At 36.0% G+C, this 18,519-nt stretch overlaps 1 protein-coding gene across 2 annotated transcripts in view; it reads left to right on the top strand.

The window, feature by feature from the left end:
* tmem8b (transmembrane protein 8B) overlaps positions 1-17,451 on the top strand; it is a 134,413-nt gene extending 116,962 nt beyond the window's left edge. For both annotated transcript variants that reach the window (XM_083526854.1, XM_083526855.1), the window contains exons 7-13: positions 918-1,014; positions 2,594-2,717; positions 3,234-3,376; positions 6,008-6,186; positions 7,311-7,457; positions 8,075-8,191; positions 17,076-17,451. In XM_083526854.1, the coding sequence (XP_083382980.1) occupies positions 918-1,014; positions 2,594-2,717; positions 3,234-3,376; positions 6,008-6,186; positions 7,311-7,457; positions 8,075-8,191; positions 17,076-17,411 (1,143 nt within the window). In that variant the 3' untranslated portion in view covers positions 17,412-17,451. The remainder of the gene's footprint in view (positions 1-917; positions 1,015-2,593; positions 2,718-3,233; positions 3,377-6,007; positions 6,187-7,310; positions 7,458-8,074; positions 8,192-17,075) is intronic.
* Positions 17,452-18,519: the final 1,068 nt, after the last annotated feature.

Here is an 18,519-nt window from a genome sequence, read left to right as displayed (position 1 = left end):
TCCCCAGTCAATATATACTATTCTCTCAGTATAGTACTATACAATATGTAAAGCATACTCTCGTCCCTGTCACTTGCCAAACACAAGCACATGTATGCTTAAAATGTTTCCAAGTGTGTGAAACTTTAGCAGTTTGAAAAAAGGCAGCAAAGGTTTACTTCACGAGTCAGAGGAATAATTAGTAGTAGGTATGTAGTATACTTACTGTTTATGGTGTAATAGAGCTTTTTTCCTTTAAACAAGCTGTAGTTGAGGTCCTTTTAAATGAAGTTTCACAATAGTAATGCTGTGATAAATGACAAAAGAAGGACTGTTCAGCACTGTGAGTCATCTAAAAAGCAGTCAAAAATTTTTTTTAATGTAACACCAAAACAACAAAATGTTTAGCTTCACATTTGTATGAACCAAAACCTGGCTCTTGATGTATCTCAGCAAACAACGACTGACTTTCCACATGTCATCAGGCAAAAGGAACTTCTTTTAGACTATAATAAAACAGCTGAAACAACACAAGGAACTCAGTTATCAAAGCATTTTCTACATCATCCAATGAGCTTCAAGCCCTACAGCATATAACAACCCTTTCTATAATTTTTATGCCAAGGAAGATATAAGGATGAACATCTCTCTTTTCAGATGTCTACAGATGTTCAGGGGGGAATATGCTGCCACATTTTCCCTTACTGCCCCCAGCGTCCCGCAGTGCTTCAGGCTTAACACTGTCTTTAATTAGTATTGTGCAAGATATAAAAAAAAATTTAAAAAGTGGATATTTATTAAGTTTTGCCAGTTAAGCCTTAATGCATGCATCAAGCCCAGAATCCGACTCAGTGTTTGTAATGTCTGTACTGTCTTATGCACTCGTTTTTTAAATGTTTTATTTTTGTCTTTGTTATTATTTTACTTCTTTTTCAAAGACCTCATTGAAAGGGGAAAATATTACTGTATTTGGCTGCCTGCATCATGGAATGCCTCTGGCCCTTCGAGACAACTCCTCCGTCAAGTGCGAGTCTGGTAAGTGATCCATTCTGTGTCGTTAACCTCAATCATGCAAATAAATAACACACAGATGACTCTGTATTGAAATCAGGATTTCAGTTCTGGTTTCTTTGAGCTGCCGATTTCTATATTCAACAGTCAGATACCCGCCAATTATAATTAAACTTCCATAAATAAGGAGCTTTCAGGAAAAAAAATTAAGATTTCTGACAAAAAGACCAAATACGGTGAATGGCAACAGTGGTTACCTCTCAGAACTAGAGTTTATGTTTATGACTACACTCATATGCCCAAAATCTCATGTGAGTGGTTTTGCACCTGTGTCATATTGCCAGATATTTAGCACTCATAATAAATGTTATCTTTTTTTTGCACATTTTGCACTGCATTCACTGTCTCTCATTCTGCCATGTCACAGAAGACAGATGCAAATTTAGATATTAATTTATTCGCAAACATAAAACATAAGAAAACATGAAATCATCAGGTACATGAACAAAATAAATTGTATCCTGAGCATAAATATGTAGTCCTTCTTATGTAATCCTTATCCATAACTGTGCTTATGTCTGATAGTTACTTTTGTCCTGTAGTGTAAATTAGTTCTTTTATGTAGCACCTCGGTCCTGAAGGAAACCTTCATTCATTTGACATTGTACTGTACCCAATGTATACGGTTGTATTGTCAATAAAAGCCAAGATAAGGCTATATACATCTACCAATTAATTACCAGTGAATGGGAATCTGGTGCAGAATCACACAGCATAGTTAAGTGTCATGCAGTGGCTTATAGGAAACATAGTTTATGTCCATAACCCTAACAAAATTTATGTAATCTATTAGTCAGCCTATAGTAATACTCAATCTGCCTATGAAATAGGTTTAAAATACTAAAAACATTTGAATATATATCTTGGTAAAACATCCTTGGTGAATTAGGAAAACTCTAGTCCATGATCAAAGTTATAATGATGTAATAATGTATCTTTTAGCTAAATGTAGTATGAACTAAACGCACAGCCTGTTTAGTTTTAAGTCTTTAGAGAACTGACACAGGAGCAAATAAGTTGAATGGCAACAATGGTTAATGATGCCTCAAATGATTAATGATTAATTTCAAAATCATGTTTTTCTATCTCATTCTAACCTATAATGATGATTTTTGTACTGTGTTTCTTTGTTACCTCTGTTTTGAACTTAAAGTGGAAAATAAGTATTCACTTCTTTGTCCATTCATCTCTTAAGACCAAAGGGATTGTCTATGAAAGTTCATAGCTTTCTGAGCTAACGTCTCATGTCAGGTTATACATTAGCAAAAACATTTACACATTGCATATATTTATTTTTGCTCTGTATGTATATGTTGTTTGTGTCACTTTTTACTAATTGCCAGAATTTATATGTATAGATATCTGATTCTGATTGTCCCAGGCTGCAAAAAAAAAAAAAAAAACTCCCATGTATACCAAAATGTATATTCTGTATATTTATGTATATTCTTTTGATTGCATTAATTTATATCATAATGTAAAGAGAACTCTATAACAAATACCATCTCTTCTTATCCTCTGCTGTTTATTTTCCTCTTAACAGAGTCCGTTTCCGGATTCCTCTTGTCTGTGAACACCACTACAAACATTACTAAGCTGCGGATCCCATATCCCCAGACTGGCACCTGGTACCTCAGCCTCCGATCTCTACGTTCCACAGAGAACGGGTACGTTTAACAACTCCAGACCAACTCCACATCCAAACACATTTCAAGAGGCCACACTTTTTTCTTTCCTCAGACACATTCATTTAAATGCAGATAATACCTTCTCCGTGTGACTGACAATGAATATTGAGTGAAACTGCTACACATTTATCTAAAGCCTTTCAGAAACAGTGCTATGTTGACAGCTACCATGCTAAAACTTCTTTCAAAACACTAATGCAAATCAGCCAGTGAGATGGAGCGTTCATCTAAAGTTTGAGACCACAATTTCCGATTGCCAACTGAAGGATGTTTGTACTTTGAAAACATTGGGGAATATACCTCCATACTCTCCTCTATAGCTGCCTTTAAACTATAGGCCTCTTTTCATCCAGTTTTACTGAGTCTCTGGTTGCCAAGTAATATTCTGGATAGATATTTTATTAAAGAGGCTTAAAACAATCCCAAGAGGGAGTTTATATTCTGACAGACTGTCCGATGAATTTGTTCCGATTTTCTTTTTGTTGTCTTTTGCAGGTTTGAGGCGTGCACCAATATAACAGCAGAAGTGTATCTTCGGTCTTATCTGACCCCATGTATCAACGACTGTGGCACTTATGGCCAGTGCAAACTCCTCCGCACCAATAACTACTTGTATGCTGCGTGCGAGTGCAAAGCAGGTGATCAATCTTATGCTTTAAAAGCGCTTTCCTTGTGACATTTTATTGCGGCCAAACTCTTGCCTACACACTGAATTTTTTTTTTTCTTACTTGATCTCACGTCCATGCACAAAGTTGAGGTCCAGAGTGGAAATTTTGCAGGGATTTTGTGTAAACCAAGAAAGCATTTTTAGCAAATAATGTCTGTTTACTGTTGTTTACATGATTGCATGTTTAAAAAACATCCAGTAACCTTAAACATTAGTTTAAGTTTATTAAATATTTATTTCTGTCAATTTTTCTGTTATTTTTTAAACTTTAGTTTTTTTGACATTGACATTGAGACATTGATAATACTATTGCTGAGAATTATTGTTAAAATAACAGCTGAAATATTTGGATTTTGGACACATTTCATATTTCTTTTTTTTTACATCTTTATCTGAACAATTTTCTTTTGCATTGCCAATCAGTTAAAAGGGTAATGGGATGTTAATCGCCAAAATCCTTCCTAATTTTATGGTAATCACCCACTTGACAGTTAAGCGACAATCAGGCATAATTGGCAGGTTACGTTAAATGATGAATCACATGTACTGTATGTCACTCGTCTCACCTTGTGAATAACAGATCAGGAATCAAATAGTAGCTTAATTACAGGACATGGGATAATGTTGGGAAATATGCAAAGCAAAGCCTCTCAATTAACTCTCAATTAAGGATCCTCTTGTGTTTCACGTTTTGTTTCTCCCTTTGGATTCTGTCTTGTGATTTTTATTGCCAGTTGCATAAACTGTCTTCCCTTTCAGTGGATATTTGTAGGCAAACAGCTGGTATTGAAACTTTTTCTTTTTAATCGAAATAAGGAACACTCTGTCTCCTTGCACAGGCACAGCCTTTCTTCTTGAGTGTCTAAAAGAGCTCATGCTGATCGTCACTTCTTCCACTCAATCCTTCTTTGAGCTGTGAGAGATAGGGGAATTTTTGTTGGGGAATTGTACTGATTAGACAACCATAATTAAAATTAGTGTCTTCAGAAAAGACCATGATGTGCCTATTTTCCACAGTGCTGACATCACAGCAGGCTTACAGGATCCAATCTATATTTATGAACCGTCTCACAAAGACACATAGATGAACCAGCAAATGTGTGTGTGTACTTCTCTTGGTTTGGTTTTCATGCATGGTATGTAGCTATTATATGCTTGTGTTTTCACGTGGGTATGGATGCAAAAAAGGAGCTGTGGTTAAATTTTAGCATGTTAGCTAAATAATACAGGGGCATCAGCAGCATCACAAAGTCCAAGGAGATGTCAAAACAAGTCTGAGATACAATCTGGAAATGTGTCAATCAGGGCTTGCTGACAGAATTTAGGATGTGGACTATGTTCCCCAGCAGTCGGTGAAACTCTATGTTCCAGGTCATATTCTGAAGTTATCGACCATATTCACGTCACTATTCAAGTTCTGGATCCTGTGTTTCACATTGTCGCTGTTTTTGTTGATGATTGCTGTGATTCTCGCACCAGGTTAAGTTTATAATTTTCTTGTCTATCTATTATGTGGTTTTTTTTATATTTTCTGTATAGTTTTAGGTTCACACTGTAAATAAACATTTACAATAAGCACTTGCATCCACCTTCATATGATTAAACATTTACAATAAGCACTTACATCCACCTTCATATGATTATGTGACCCCTGGGTATAAAAAAAACATATTAAGGATCATTAAATCTATTAATAAGACATGAAAACAATATGGCACAACCAAGGCTGTGCCTAGAGAAGGCTGAGTAAGTCATAGACTGAGTAAGGACGACATTAGTCAGAGAGGCAAAGACTCTGGCATGGTCCGCATCTTAGATGGGAGAAGCAGAGCTGTATTAAACAAGGCCGAGAAAAAAATGACAAATAAAATTTTGGAGACTCAGCAAACCTCCTTGGTCTGATGAGACCAAAATGCAAGCTCTTAGACTTGGCACAAGGTGCTGCATTTTGCAGAAACACAATAAGAACACGGTGAAGCACGGTGGCGGTAGCAATATGTGAAAAATTCTTCTTAGTAACTTGGATTCTTTATTGACTAATTCTTACATGGTAACTGATTTCTCATAAATAGTCTTCTCTCTCCTCCTCCTGAAACATAGTATTTAATAATGGATTTAATTGTGTTCTGAAACGATCTTCAAATTATTATATATTTTTAATAAACAAACCCCGCTTAAACTTTCTGCAAATATAGTTCTGATAGCTCATTAGTTTCCCAGATGCTGTTTGTGTCTGTATGTTTCCTAACAAAATCTGGGGTCTTCCAGATATGCTTTAATCTTATACTGGTGGACTCTATACAACCAATTATATGGCATTAGTAAGAAGAAATTTAGGGGTTATATAAAATAACGGGTAAATACTGAATACTTATCAAGCCGACCACATGTAGGCTTCACCATCTATTTTTTTTTTAAATAATACACTAGTTTTATTGATTTACACACTATATACAGTAGTTTACTTTGTGTTGCCTCATGACATATAAAGCATGTTATGTTCAGCTGTATTATGGAAAACATCCGATCTTACACTGGGTTTGCATAGCTTTTCGAAAAGATTTTCCCCAAAACTAATTCTTTTAAACGTGTGTCTCTTAGGTTGGGAAGGCTGGGGCTGTACAGACAACACAGAAGCGTATTCATATGGATTTCAGCTATTGTCCACCCTGCTGCTGTGTCTGAGTAACTTGATGTTCGTACCTCCGGTGGCCATCGCTATTCGCAGCCATTACTTGCTAGAGGCCTCCGTCTACATTTTCACGATGTTCTTCTCTACTGTGAGTATTTCTTTGATTATCTTACATTCTATTCATGAATGAATAAGCAGTGCATCCATTGTAATAATAACAACAGCAACGAAGCTATTATTGTCAGACTAGCAACAAGGCATTCTAGAGTACAATAAAATGACGAAAAAAAAAAAACCCTTTGTATTATGTTTTACATTTCATTTCATTTCACTAGTGCACAAAGCAACTTAAACCTCAGACAGGATACAACTAAGCAATTGATGCTTGCTCAAAATAGCAAAAGTCGCAACATTATGATGCTTCGAATTGACTAATAATCATCCAGTAGTCTATAGTCTTAATCAATAATAAAATATATACTGTATTTTTGAAGGGAAACCACACATTAAATGTCAATTTGAACTCCTGGGATTTTAAGATGTTAGAGTGTAAACTCCTGGGATATTTATACATTAGAGTTGGTAGAATTTATTCGAAATGTTGGAACCAGATGTTTTGTGTGGAAATGCCATGCTGAAGACAGAGGTCAGAGGAGCATTGCCAGCCTATTTTGAGCTGACAGGACTTCACAATAACAGCAAAAAATGAAGAACAGAAAACAGGAAAACAACATGCCAAACCTTGAGGAAGATGAACCACAACAGAAGACAACATCAGGTCCATTCATTACAGCCAGGAATAAGAATCTGAGTCAACAGTATGCAGAAGCTCATTGTAACTGGATTGATGATGACTGGAAAACATCTCCTGGCCTTTTTTAGCCAGCTTGGCTCTGACCTCTGTTGGTAACCCTAGAGATTGTGATGTGTAAAAATCCAAGAAGATGAACAGTTTTTGGTACCTACAACCATCTGATATCAGATGTTCTTCCCATTCTAATGTCTGATGTAAAAAAAAAGCTGCTGCCACGTGATTGGCTAACTGGACAATTGTACAGGTCGAACTAAAGAAGCATTTGCTAACGGTATCTTGTCTATATATTAATAAAATATTTACCGAAGCATTTCTATATTTGTTTATGAAAAACTTCACTCAAGAAGGTTCCTTACCTCATACATACCCTTTTGGTGAGTGATTGGAATCCTGATAAAACCCTGCAGGATTATTGTTTAAAAATACACTATAGTTCTTTCTCTTTATTTTTTCTCCAGTTTTACCATGCCTGTGATCAGCCAGGCATTGTAGTGTTCTGCATTATGGAGTATGACGTCCTCCAGTTCTGCGATTTTCTCGGCTCGCTCATGTCCGTCTGGGTTACGGTCATCGCCATGGCCAGACTTAAATCCATCATCAAGCAGGTAATGCTAATTCGACAATTTATTTAGCAATAAAAATACAATAAAACATGCAGAGATACTTTATGTATCACAAATTTATGTTCTGGATCTAGAGTCAATTTAATGTAGAACGATATTGGGCACTGTGCTTTTTAGCTATGGAGAAGTTCAGGAGTCCAGACCTGATTTAGTGCTGTAAAAAAAAATAAAAAATTACCCCTTATATTAATGCATAAAATATGCGTTCACTTTGGTAGTAAAGATTTTAGGCAATTCACTCATTGTGTGTGGCTAACATTTAATCTTTCCCTCTGGTGCACTTAGGGCTGCAATTAAAGAATTTAAGAAAGAATGAAGGAAAGCAAAAATAGATATGTACCAGACAGATATAACTTGTGTGTGTTTGTATGTGTACGAGTGAGAAAGAGATATTAATAAGGCAATACATTTTAATACTAGAGAGTCTATAACTTAACCAGAATTTAATCAAATTGCTTTTGAATCATAAAATTATATGTTTCAAGTGGTTCATTATATTAAGAGTGTACTTTGGCATCTAAAAGAATTAAGAGGACCTGGACTAACAGTCTTTCACCTCTGAAATGGGACCTGATGCTAATATTACTTACTCTGCATAGGTGCTGTACCTGCTTGGAGCAATGTCTCTGTCCATGGCTCTTCAGCTGGACCGCCATGGCTTGTGGAACCTTCTAGGCCCTAGCCTTTTCGCCTTGGGTATAATGGCCATTGCCTGGGTAAGAACTGTCTCATACATCTCTTGTACTGTAAAGCCTTCCGAACAAATAGAATAAAAATTTATAGCATGGAAGTTGTCTAGCCGTGCCAGAGAACATAGATAAAACTGGAGTTGCAGGGTCAGGACTTTGTGCGGAATGTGTGATGTATAGGTTTATAAATTTAGAAAGGTTTGGCAAAGTTACCCTCCAGCTGAAACTAGACTCTGAAGATCTTTTAGCAGCTGCTGAATCATGAAGCACAAAGTCTGAAATTAGAGAACTATGTGGACCAAAAGTTTTTTCGAGTTTCTTTTCCGCTTCAGAGTAATTGCTCGTATAAAATGCTTTGTGGTGGAAGAAGCTGCACTGCGCCGCACTCCAAAAATAGCGTGTGAATCTAGCTCTTGGTCTGAAAATCTGTGATTGGTGTTAAAGTGCTTATGCTAAGTGCTAGGACTGGCCTGTTCCTCATCCTGGCTGATTGCAAACGTAGCACCTCATTATTTGCAATTTGCTAGGCTAGATTTTAATTGATTTGATTTAACATGTGGCCCTTAGCTTTTCAGCAGATCTAAAGACACATTTATCTTAGGTAGCGGTCATTAGCATGACGGCTAAGATAAAATGAAGGCCGCTGACATTACTTTATACAGGCAGTATTAGTCATGCCTTTATAGTTCCATTACCAGCCAGCTTGTTCTTTCTCTATCACAATAATGTGCTTCCTGAAGTGAGCAGATAAAAAATAATGGGTGTTGGGGAAAGGGAGGGAATTTAGAATTTAGAGAAGCCTCCCTCGAGCCGAACAGTGGTACGTATAAAACAAAATAGAGAAATAAGGCAAGATAAGTGGCGAGGACTGAGCTGTGTCTTCATGAGGTGAGTCGGCAGCAACAAGTATGAATCATTCAGTACATGTGTTGTCCGAGCACGTGGATCAATATAGAGGAAAAGGAAGAGGGAACCAGTCACGAACTACTGCACAGGAAAGACAACAAAACCTACAGGAGGCAAAACATTTTTTAGTCTGTGATTATTTATTCTTTGGAGTTTATATGGAAATAAGGCTTTAAAAAGCATGTTGACACCATTGTACTCAGCACGCATCCGACTTATTACATAAAAATGGATGCTCTTAATTAAAAAAAAAAAAGGAAAAAATGTAGGGGGCACTGCAGAAGATACATTTTATGTAGACACAAAATATTGTAATCGCACATGATTATACATGATTATATTAAAAAGTTTATACATGCTTATTTGTGAATGCAGGACTTCTGTATATTTCATTATGAATATATATTATGCTTCATTTTTATAGCTGTTTCACATTATTTGGTAATAGTATTTAAAGAAGCAGATCTCTCTCTCTCTCTCTCTCTCTCTCTCTCTCTCTCTCTCTCTCTCTCTCTCTCTCTCTCTCTCTCTCTCTCTCTCTCTCTCTCTCTCTCTCTCTCTCTCTCTCTCTCTCTCTCTCTCTCTCTCTCTCTCTCTCTCTCTCTCTCTCTCTCTCTCTCTCTCTCTCTCTCTCTCTTACTCCCTAATGAATATAAACACTTTATTTGAAATGAACAGATAATATATTCAAAGTAAATACAAATACAGATATGAATACAAATTTTTTTACAAAGCTTGCCAGAAAGGTTTATAGGGCATCTGTTTGAGACTACAGCTGTGCATCTGGACTGGACTTCTGCCAAACTCAAAACAAAAAAGTTGCTTGAGTGGAAGGTTTTTACTTCCATGCGGGTGTGAGTGAACAAAATGTATCTACAGCATCCATTGTCACTGACTGGTCAGGGTTACTGGGGTTTCAGTTGCTTTGTTTATATTTTAGGAAACAGAATTTAGAAATATTCTAAATAGTGAAATTACAGAATTATAAATGACTGTCTGGTACTAATATAACTCAGTGAGTGGGTGGGAGTGGGAGTGTGGGAGTTTAAAATAAAAAACACAGTACCATCACTAGATACCTGAGGCTGAAAAAAAAATTTGTATAATTTCCGATATGGACACGACCATTGAATTCCTAATAAAATCATAATACAGATTATAAAAATACAGATATGTAATATTTTGTTCGTATATTGGTCACTGTGCATAAAATTTATTTATATCTTACCTAATTATAACTAAAAGCTAAGTTAACTCTTAGCTAATTGACTTTATTAAATAAAAAATGCAATTTTCTTCAGAACAAACATCAAAACTCAAATCTTTTTTTTTTTCTTATGCCTGGCTACCAGTACCACTTATTATCTACACAAATGTGTATGGATACTACATTTCAACATGACAATTATTTTTACTCAGTTCTAATAAATGTACACTTTATGAATAAAAGTTTGTGGACACCTAACCATTAAATTTGGTATACTGTATGTTTTTCGAACATCTTATTCCACATTGCGTTCCCATTTGCTGCTTTAATAACTTCCACTCTTCTGGGAAGATGTTTGTGTAACATCCACTGAATTTGTGTGGAGATTTGTACTCATTCAGCCACAAAGGTATAAGTAAAGTCAGATACTGATGTAAGTGCGGTCACCATTCCAAATCATCTGGAAGATGTTTAACAAGGTTGAGGTCAAAGCTTTGCAGCAGGCCACTCAAGATCTTCCATTCCAACCTATGGAAATCAAATCTTCACAGAGCTTGCTTTGTGCACAGGGGCAGGTCTCCAGTTCAAGTAAAGGCAAATTGACTGCATTAAAAGGCAGTGTATACAATTGTGTACTTCCAATTTTTTTGTGACAGTGAGATGCCCTAATACTTTTGCCTACATCGTGTATGTCCTACACTACCTATGTTTTAGATGTACAAAGAAGAAAAAGCAAAGTACTAATGCAAACCTTTCCCTACCATCCATAACATGATCCTGTATCATATGATTCAGGTGTTTGTTACAGATATTATGCTTAAGAAATCACAACATGGTCTGATTTCTAACTTTCAGTTAAACCCATGGACTTTTTTTTAACCTTTAAATGCTTTAAGCACAATGACACTTTAAAAATCACTTTCAATCTCGCCAGACTTTTCATGGACTTAAGTACCCATGCAATCTCTGTAATTGTTTCTCTCATAATACTAAATCCCCAATAACAATAGCCATAATTTTCTTGGTAGGGCATCCCAAAGTGTGGTGTTGTGTAGCCTGATAAGTACAGCCATTGAGAACATTTTCACACACGCAGTACAAACGACATGAGAAAAAAAAACTGAATCAGCATCTCTGTTAACCTCGCGGCGTAATTGTGTGACGGTGTGCAGACTGTGCAATTTACATAAAATTATAGCCCTTTACAAGCAGCAGTATATACATAGGCACAGCACCAGTATGGAATGTAGAGACTACAGATAAGTAAGTGCTGCTTTCAGGCAAAGCAAAAAGGCAGATTGAAATGTCAAGCTATACTGACATGTGTTAGTATTCCTGTGTACTCTGAGTGTGTTTTTCATTACACATTTCGGACATTATATGCTTTAGTTATTGCCCTCAGCTACCATATTTTTCTTAAGACACATCTAAGAATCCCATGGTGTAGTCTACGTATTTATTTGTCTATTTTTCTATTGTCACGTATATGCTGAAAGTAGAGTTCATCCATCCCGGGATGTGGCACAGCTGCCGTGTGAATACGGTGTGTGAATATCTATCAAAGTCCTTTTATATCAATCAGCTTGTTCGCATGTGTTTTGGCAAGGCCTCACACTGCAAATGTGCACATACAGCCAAAATGAGGGCAGCGGAGCGGAATAAAGGACGGCACTCATGCAGAAGCAAAGTGTGATAGAAGAACAAAATATAAACACGTCGAAACTGACAAAAAAAAAGATGGCAAGAAAGGGAAAGAGAGAGGGAGAGAGAGAGAGAGAGAGAGAGAGAGAGAGAGAGAGAGAGAGAGTGAAAAATACGGAGAGAGGTCTGTAATAAATTTGCTAGTGTGTCCTCTGGATGGCTGCGCACACGTACTGTATATCAAAATACAAACAGGGCAGACTGTCAAAAGAAAAGTAATAAGAACGCCAGCTTTAAATGAGGAGTCTTACATCTTACAGAAGGGTGTAGACCAAACTCATACTTTTGCCTTCCAAATAATACTCTCCTATCACATGGCCTGAAATATGATTTCACTGTTTTTGAATCATTGCATTCTGAGAAAGCCGTAACTAGATTTGCAGGTGTAAGATGTCAGCATCCCGACATGCCAGGTGTCAAGGGACTATTGATTCATGCTGTCATCCAATCAATGCGAGCTCTCAGTCCTTCCACCAAGTTTGAGATAAAGTCTGTTTTGCTGATGAATGCTACTTTTGAATATGTGAGGATCTTCAAGAATTTCTCCATTTTGTTAGCCACTGTATTATTTTATTTAGGATTCTGGAGGAATGCTATTGATCCCTAAAGTTAGAGATCTCTTATTGAAAAAATATCAATGTTTCAGGTGTACAAGAGAGACTTTAAAACTGAAAGCTGAATTTACTGTACATCACTGAAATGGACAACATCTAGGGTTTCCTGTGAATAAATTGTTGATATAAACAGTTTTGTTTTGTATTTATTTATTTATTTATTTATTTTTATTATTATTATTATTATTATTATTATTATTATTATTAATATTATTATTATTATTATTATATTATTTATTTATATACACCTGAACAAACTACTTACTTTTACCCCAGCAAAACTCTTAAACTCGTAAATGTATATACTTATGTGTATACTTGTATATGCAGTACACAAATATAATTATTATATAATATAATATACCATAATATAATGTAATAGAATAGTATAGTATAGTATAGTATACTATGGAATAGATTAGTATAGTATAGTATAGTATAGTATAGTATAGTATAGTATAGTATAGTATAGTATAGAGTAGTATAGTATACTATGGAATAGAAAAGAATAGAATAGAATAGAATAGAATAGAATAGAATAGAATAGAATAGAATAAATTGGTGGTTCCATTGAATATGTCCTTTTTTTGGAATGTACATAAAAGATAAGACAAATATTAGTTAAAATCCCCATGACAGGTGGTTGTTATGCACCTATGGGGTAATGGCAAGTAATGGATAATACATTGTTTTGAAATAGCGATGTAAATGTCTGGATTTAAACCGTAGTAAACACACTGTCTGTACAACTCCATAACGTAACTTTTCTGCATTGAGCAATAATGAAAAATCTCTCTGTGTCTCTGTGTCTCCAATCTGGCTGGTCATTACAGGGAGAGGATTAGTGTCTATTATTTGGTCCTAAATAGACTGGTCCAGAGCATGTTTAAAACCAATGTTTTGCAAAGTTGGAAAACACTACTGTTGTTGTTTTTGTTGTTGTTATTATTTATTTATTATTATAATTTTTTTAATATCCATTTAGAGCCATGGCAGAGACTATTGGTTTTTATGTTGAAATATCCTCAATCACACTAAAACATCTGAACATAGATTTTTGGGAAATAAAAATGTTTCGGTGTGGGCTGAAGGCCAAAACATCAAGAAAAGTTGCATTTTTAAATCATTTGATTTAATTTGGATGTGGACTTAGTAACTCGTAATTTCACTCACTTTTTTATTGTTTCAACAAAAGGATTTTCTTTTCGGCTTCTCCAGTTAGGGGTCGCCACAGCGGATCCTCCGCACGTTTGATTTGGCACGTTTTACGCTGGATGCCCTTCCTAACGCAACCCTCCCCAATTTATCCGGGCTTGGGACCGGCACTAAGAGTGGCTGGGGATGGTTCCCTGACCGGGAATCGAACCCGGGTCGCAGCGGTGGGAGCGCTGCATCTTAACCACTAGACCACCAGGGGACCTTGTTTAAGAACATTCTATAAAAAAAAATTCTTAATTCTCCTGAAGTGCACTGTCGTTCATGTTGTAAATGTTTGTCGTAGATATTAGTGCACTGTTAGATCTATAGTATTCCAATTCAGTAAAAAACACTCTTGTTCCATTAACAATCCTTAAGCAAAACACTCACATTATTGGATGATTTACTTGAAGACTGTCCTTATAATAATTGTGTGAAATGATTTAACGCAATTTCAGTTTAATCACACTTAGACACACAAATACATAGATATTTTTGGAAGGAAAATTCACACAGATTTTATCTAGATATTGAATTTGTGAGACTATTGCTGTGTCAAAACTATTTAGTAATCATATAGGACACAGTCACAGGACCGCATGTACTATAAAAAAGATCCAGTATATGAAACCACTTTGGTAAATGATGGCCAACTAATTAAAATGTTCTGCTCTGATGAGTAAAAGTGCAAAAGTTTAATCTGGAATGCAGTGTGAAGTGCAAGTACATTGAAGAGCACTGCGATGTCAGATGGTTAAGGATAAATGGCTGTAGACGATTCTTGAACAACATACTGTAGCAAAAGGCCAAATATGGCACTGTAGCTGTGTGGGGGTGAAGATGAAGGAAAAGGGTGAAGAGCAGGTGTGAAGACTTTTGAATTTCCACCAACAACATAGTTTCCATAGAAAATATAGATAATGGCATCCGAGGTTGATCTGTATCTTACTGACAAAAAGGCATACTTGACTAAACGACATTTACGTCGATTTATAAGAGTTCACAGGAGAGTTATGTTATAGTACAGAAAGTCTGGCTTTTGCTGGCTTTTGAAACAGTCATGGTATGAGTAATATTTCAAGGTTGTTTATATACAAGATATTGAAATACAATACATTTGGGTAATACACACTTCCATACACAACTATTTAAAACGTCATGATATTCCTTGATTTTCTGTGTCTGGACTTATCTCTTCATTTCAAACCACATTTAATGGCGAAGATTAAGATGTGCATTGTAATAACACTTTTGGGTTCCATCAATCAAATGATTCAGGTGTTTTCTTTTCTTTTTTTTTATCTTACAAAAATATCCATTTATGGCCAAGTCTTAACCTCATTACAGAGGTAACCTGCTCTAAGTGTTTTTCTGCAATTTCTTGGTTGATACAGTAAATGCCATCGCTCTACATGAAATGATGTTAACATAACTCCAGACACAATATTAGGAACAAGCTTATACACACTTTTATAACCGCTTTATCTGTGTAAGTAAATAAAAATGAATTGAATTAAAAACAAAGCATCACTGATCCACCATCATATTATCCTTAGGTGTTTTTCCTCACATGCCCTCAACCCACAATTGTTAACATTTATCTTGAGAAGAACATCTTTTTTCCGCTCATTACAATTTCTTATTTTGAAAAAATGTGATACATTAAAGAGTCTGTTAACTGAGAAATTGGGAAATTGACTAGTTTCCTACTTGTCTGCTTTTTGTTATTAACCATTCAGATTGATAATAATTGAAATTTTATATCCTTACAAGTTTAGATGCAGTATATAATCTGGGGTTTCAGGACTGATAAAATCATAATGATCATTATTGAAAATAATTGTTGAAATAATAATAATAATAAAAAATTTATTTAATGTTAAAATAATCACACAATTTTTTTGTGTATATGTGGGAATGTAATATTTTTTATTTTGCACATATTCATTGCATTGCTTTTTGTCGATTTTGTTAAGAAAGGCAGTATTTCTGGTGTCGACCGAAACATGCTCAGAGATGACCTGGGTGACTTCTATCCATTCATGAATTTTTAACATAGGACAAACCACTGGTTGGCACAAGAGGAGGAAGCAAACGTGACCTAGTGAAGAGTGTAAATGGAAAAATAAAATACAGAAAAATGTATTATTCTATTTGTTGTGCTTTCTGGGATCTTCTGTTTCCTTCGGCTATATACCTGTCAAAGCCGGCTCTACAAAAGAGTTCTGGAAAGTGCTCTCTACAAAGTAGAGCTGTCTTATCTCCCCAGCTTCAAATGCTACATTAGCATGGCAAAGGGGTCAAACCAGACGCATGGCTGGTACTCTAGCGATAGGGCCAGGGGAAAGAATGGTCCTAAATCTAAGAAGCCGTTGCTCTAAAAAGGTATCGTTTTTATGATTGCATTTACAAGCCAGACTAATGCGGTGAGTGCTCTCTTGAAAAGTGGTCCATGCTGAAGTACTTGCATTACTGATAATGGCGTCAATGAAAGTCTGAGTGGAATATGAAATAATGGAGCGTGTGGTGTCGAGCTGGGGTGTGTTTGTGTGTGAGGGGGGAGGGGTCTTGAGACTGCGGCTTACTCTGGTTTAGTCTGAGACCTTTTTTTAAATATTAGAATTTTTGCAGGTTGAAAGCTTAATTTTCATTTAAATATGACTATATACATTATACTGCAAAAATTGGAAGTATCTTTTACTTTGTTTCTCCCAGTTATATCTTGAAAATACAGGGGGTTTAATTTGTAAAGAGATTTTTCTTTTGAAAGCGATATATTTACTACTATTTAAGTGAAGGCTGTATTTATTTAGGTGAGCGTTGTGAAGATTTAATTCTGAAATAGCATTCAGGGGTATTCTCTTGTATTTAGAGAGCAGTGTGGGATTTGCACGTGCAGACGCTATTGAAAATCTTTGAGTCGAGAAAAATCTGGCAATCTCAGAAGTGCGAACTTCATGCAGGTGATTTGCATAATCTTCAATGGGGGCCCAGACAATCTCTAAATACAACTTTTCCCAAAGGCTGTCATGACTTTCGGACTGTCAAAATATGAATATTGCAAATAATAACTGTAAGACTGAATTATAAGGCCACTGTTTTCATCCAATTGTTATTAGGTGCTGCTTATGACATAATGAATTATTATTGCTTATACACCCAAAATGGTCTCGCCTTATTCAGTCCACTTTTGATCTCATATTTACACACTGCCGGCATGAATTGGTTGTTCATCTGTATGTGTGTGTGTGTGTGTGTCTGTATGTGCATGCATGTATTCTTTTAGACCGTTCGCACCATACGCCGGCGCCGCTGCTACCCTCCGACATGGAAACGCTGGATCTTCTTCCTGCTCCCAGGCACCACCATTGCTACTTCCGCCGTGGCGCTCTATGCCTTTGTGGAGACTGAAGAGAACTACTTCTACATCCACAGCATCTGGCACATGCTCATCGCCGGCAGCGTGGGCTTCCTGTTGCCACCCCGTGCCAAGCCTGATGCCAAGGTGACACCGATGCGGCGCCAGCGTGGTTGCGGATACCAGCTTTGCGTCAACGAGCACGAAGAGATGGGCCTCGTCGATCCGGCCATCATCACCATCAACAGCATCTGCACCAGCTGATGACGCCTTTGGAATTCAAAACAAAAAAAAGGAAAACAAAGCCAGAGAACTTGTCACACTGTAGATAAAATCTGAGAGGACACATACAAACAATTTTGTTGTTTTTAATTGCCTTTTTTTCCCTTTTTGTTCATATCAGGAAATTCTACAGTGATGTGTTGCACTGATGTTAGTGAACACGGTAATGTAATGAAATCTGACTACTCGTGTAATACACTGGAAGTTTTTTTTTTTTTTTTTTTATCATTATTTTTTCGGTGGTTAATTGATGCTTGGATTTCTGCTCTATTTGCTATTTTGCATTTTTCGGTATGTCCAGACGGATTGCAGTGGTTACAGTGTTGCACTGCTGTTTGTGAAAATGGTACTATTTTAAAGATGAACATTGCTGCTGCTATAATGGTGACTGTAAAAAAAAAAAAAAAAGTGTCATGTAATTATTTATTGCTGTCTGAAATCTGAAAAGACCAAAAGTACTACTGGGGTGATAGTAGAGAAGCTAATAGTAGATGTATTTATGAAGGAACAGATTTTTGTTTCCAGTTTTTTTTTTCTTTCTTTTAGTAAACTTGCACTGAGACACAACAATGTGATACAGTACATTTTTTATATCTACTGTATGAGTATGTAATAGGTAAAGTGTCACCATTGTAAAGATATAGTCGTTTTTTTTTTTCTTTTTTTCGGTGGAATATCTGACTGTACTATGGATTGCATTTTATTAACTATTGATTGTTCATTCAAATATGTGGCCAAGAATTTTTTTTTTTTGCAAAAAAAAAAGAAAAGAAAAAAAAAGAAAGAAGAAAAAAAAAAATTTCCTGTTGTAAGTACCTGGGGATTTGGGTCTAAGAGGGTCATTATTAACCACTAAAATAAATAAACATTTTATTTTTTTCTGTATTAAGGAGGCTCATATGTCTTTTCCTGAAGGGATAAATAAATGAGCTGTTTGTCATGAACATGGCACACCCTAATTTAGTTTCTAACGGATGCTCTTGGCATGTCATAATGTGCCAGTCTACTGAGGAGATATGACGCTGCCGCCGTAGGCCTCTCAGGAGAGGTATAAATGAATAAATGATATATTGTCTGTCCTAGCAGAGGG

Source organism: Silurus aristotelis, assembly GCF_946808225.1.
Source record: "Silurus aristotelis genome assembly, chromosome: 23".
Classification (NCBI taxonomy): Eukaryota; Metazoa; Chordata; class Actinopteri; order Siluriformes; family Siluridae; genus Silurus; species Silurus aristotelis.
The sequence above is the reverse complement of the archived record's forward strand: the minus strand, read 5'-3'. Positions and strand labels throughout refer to the sequence as shown.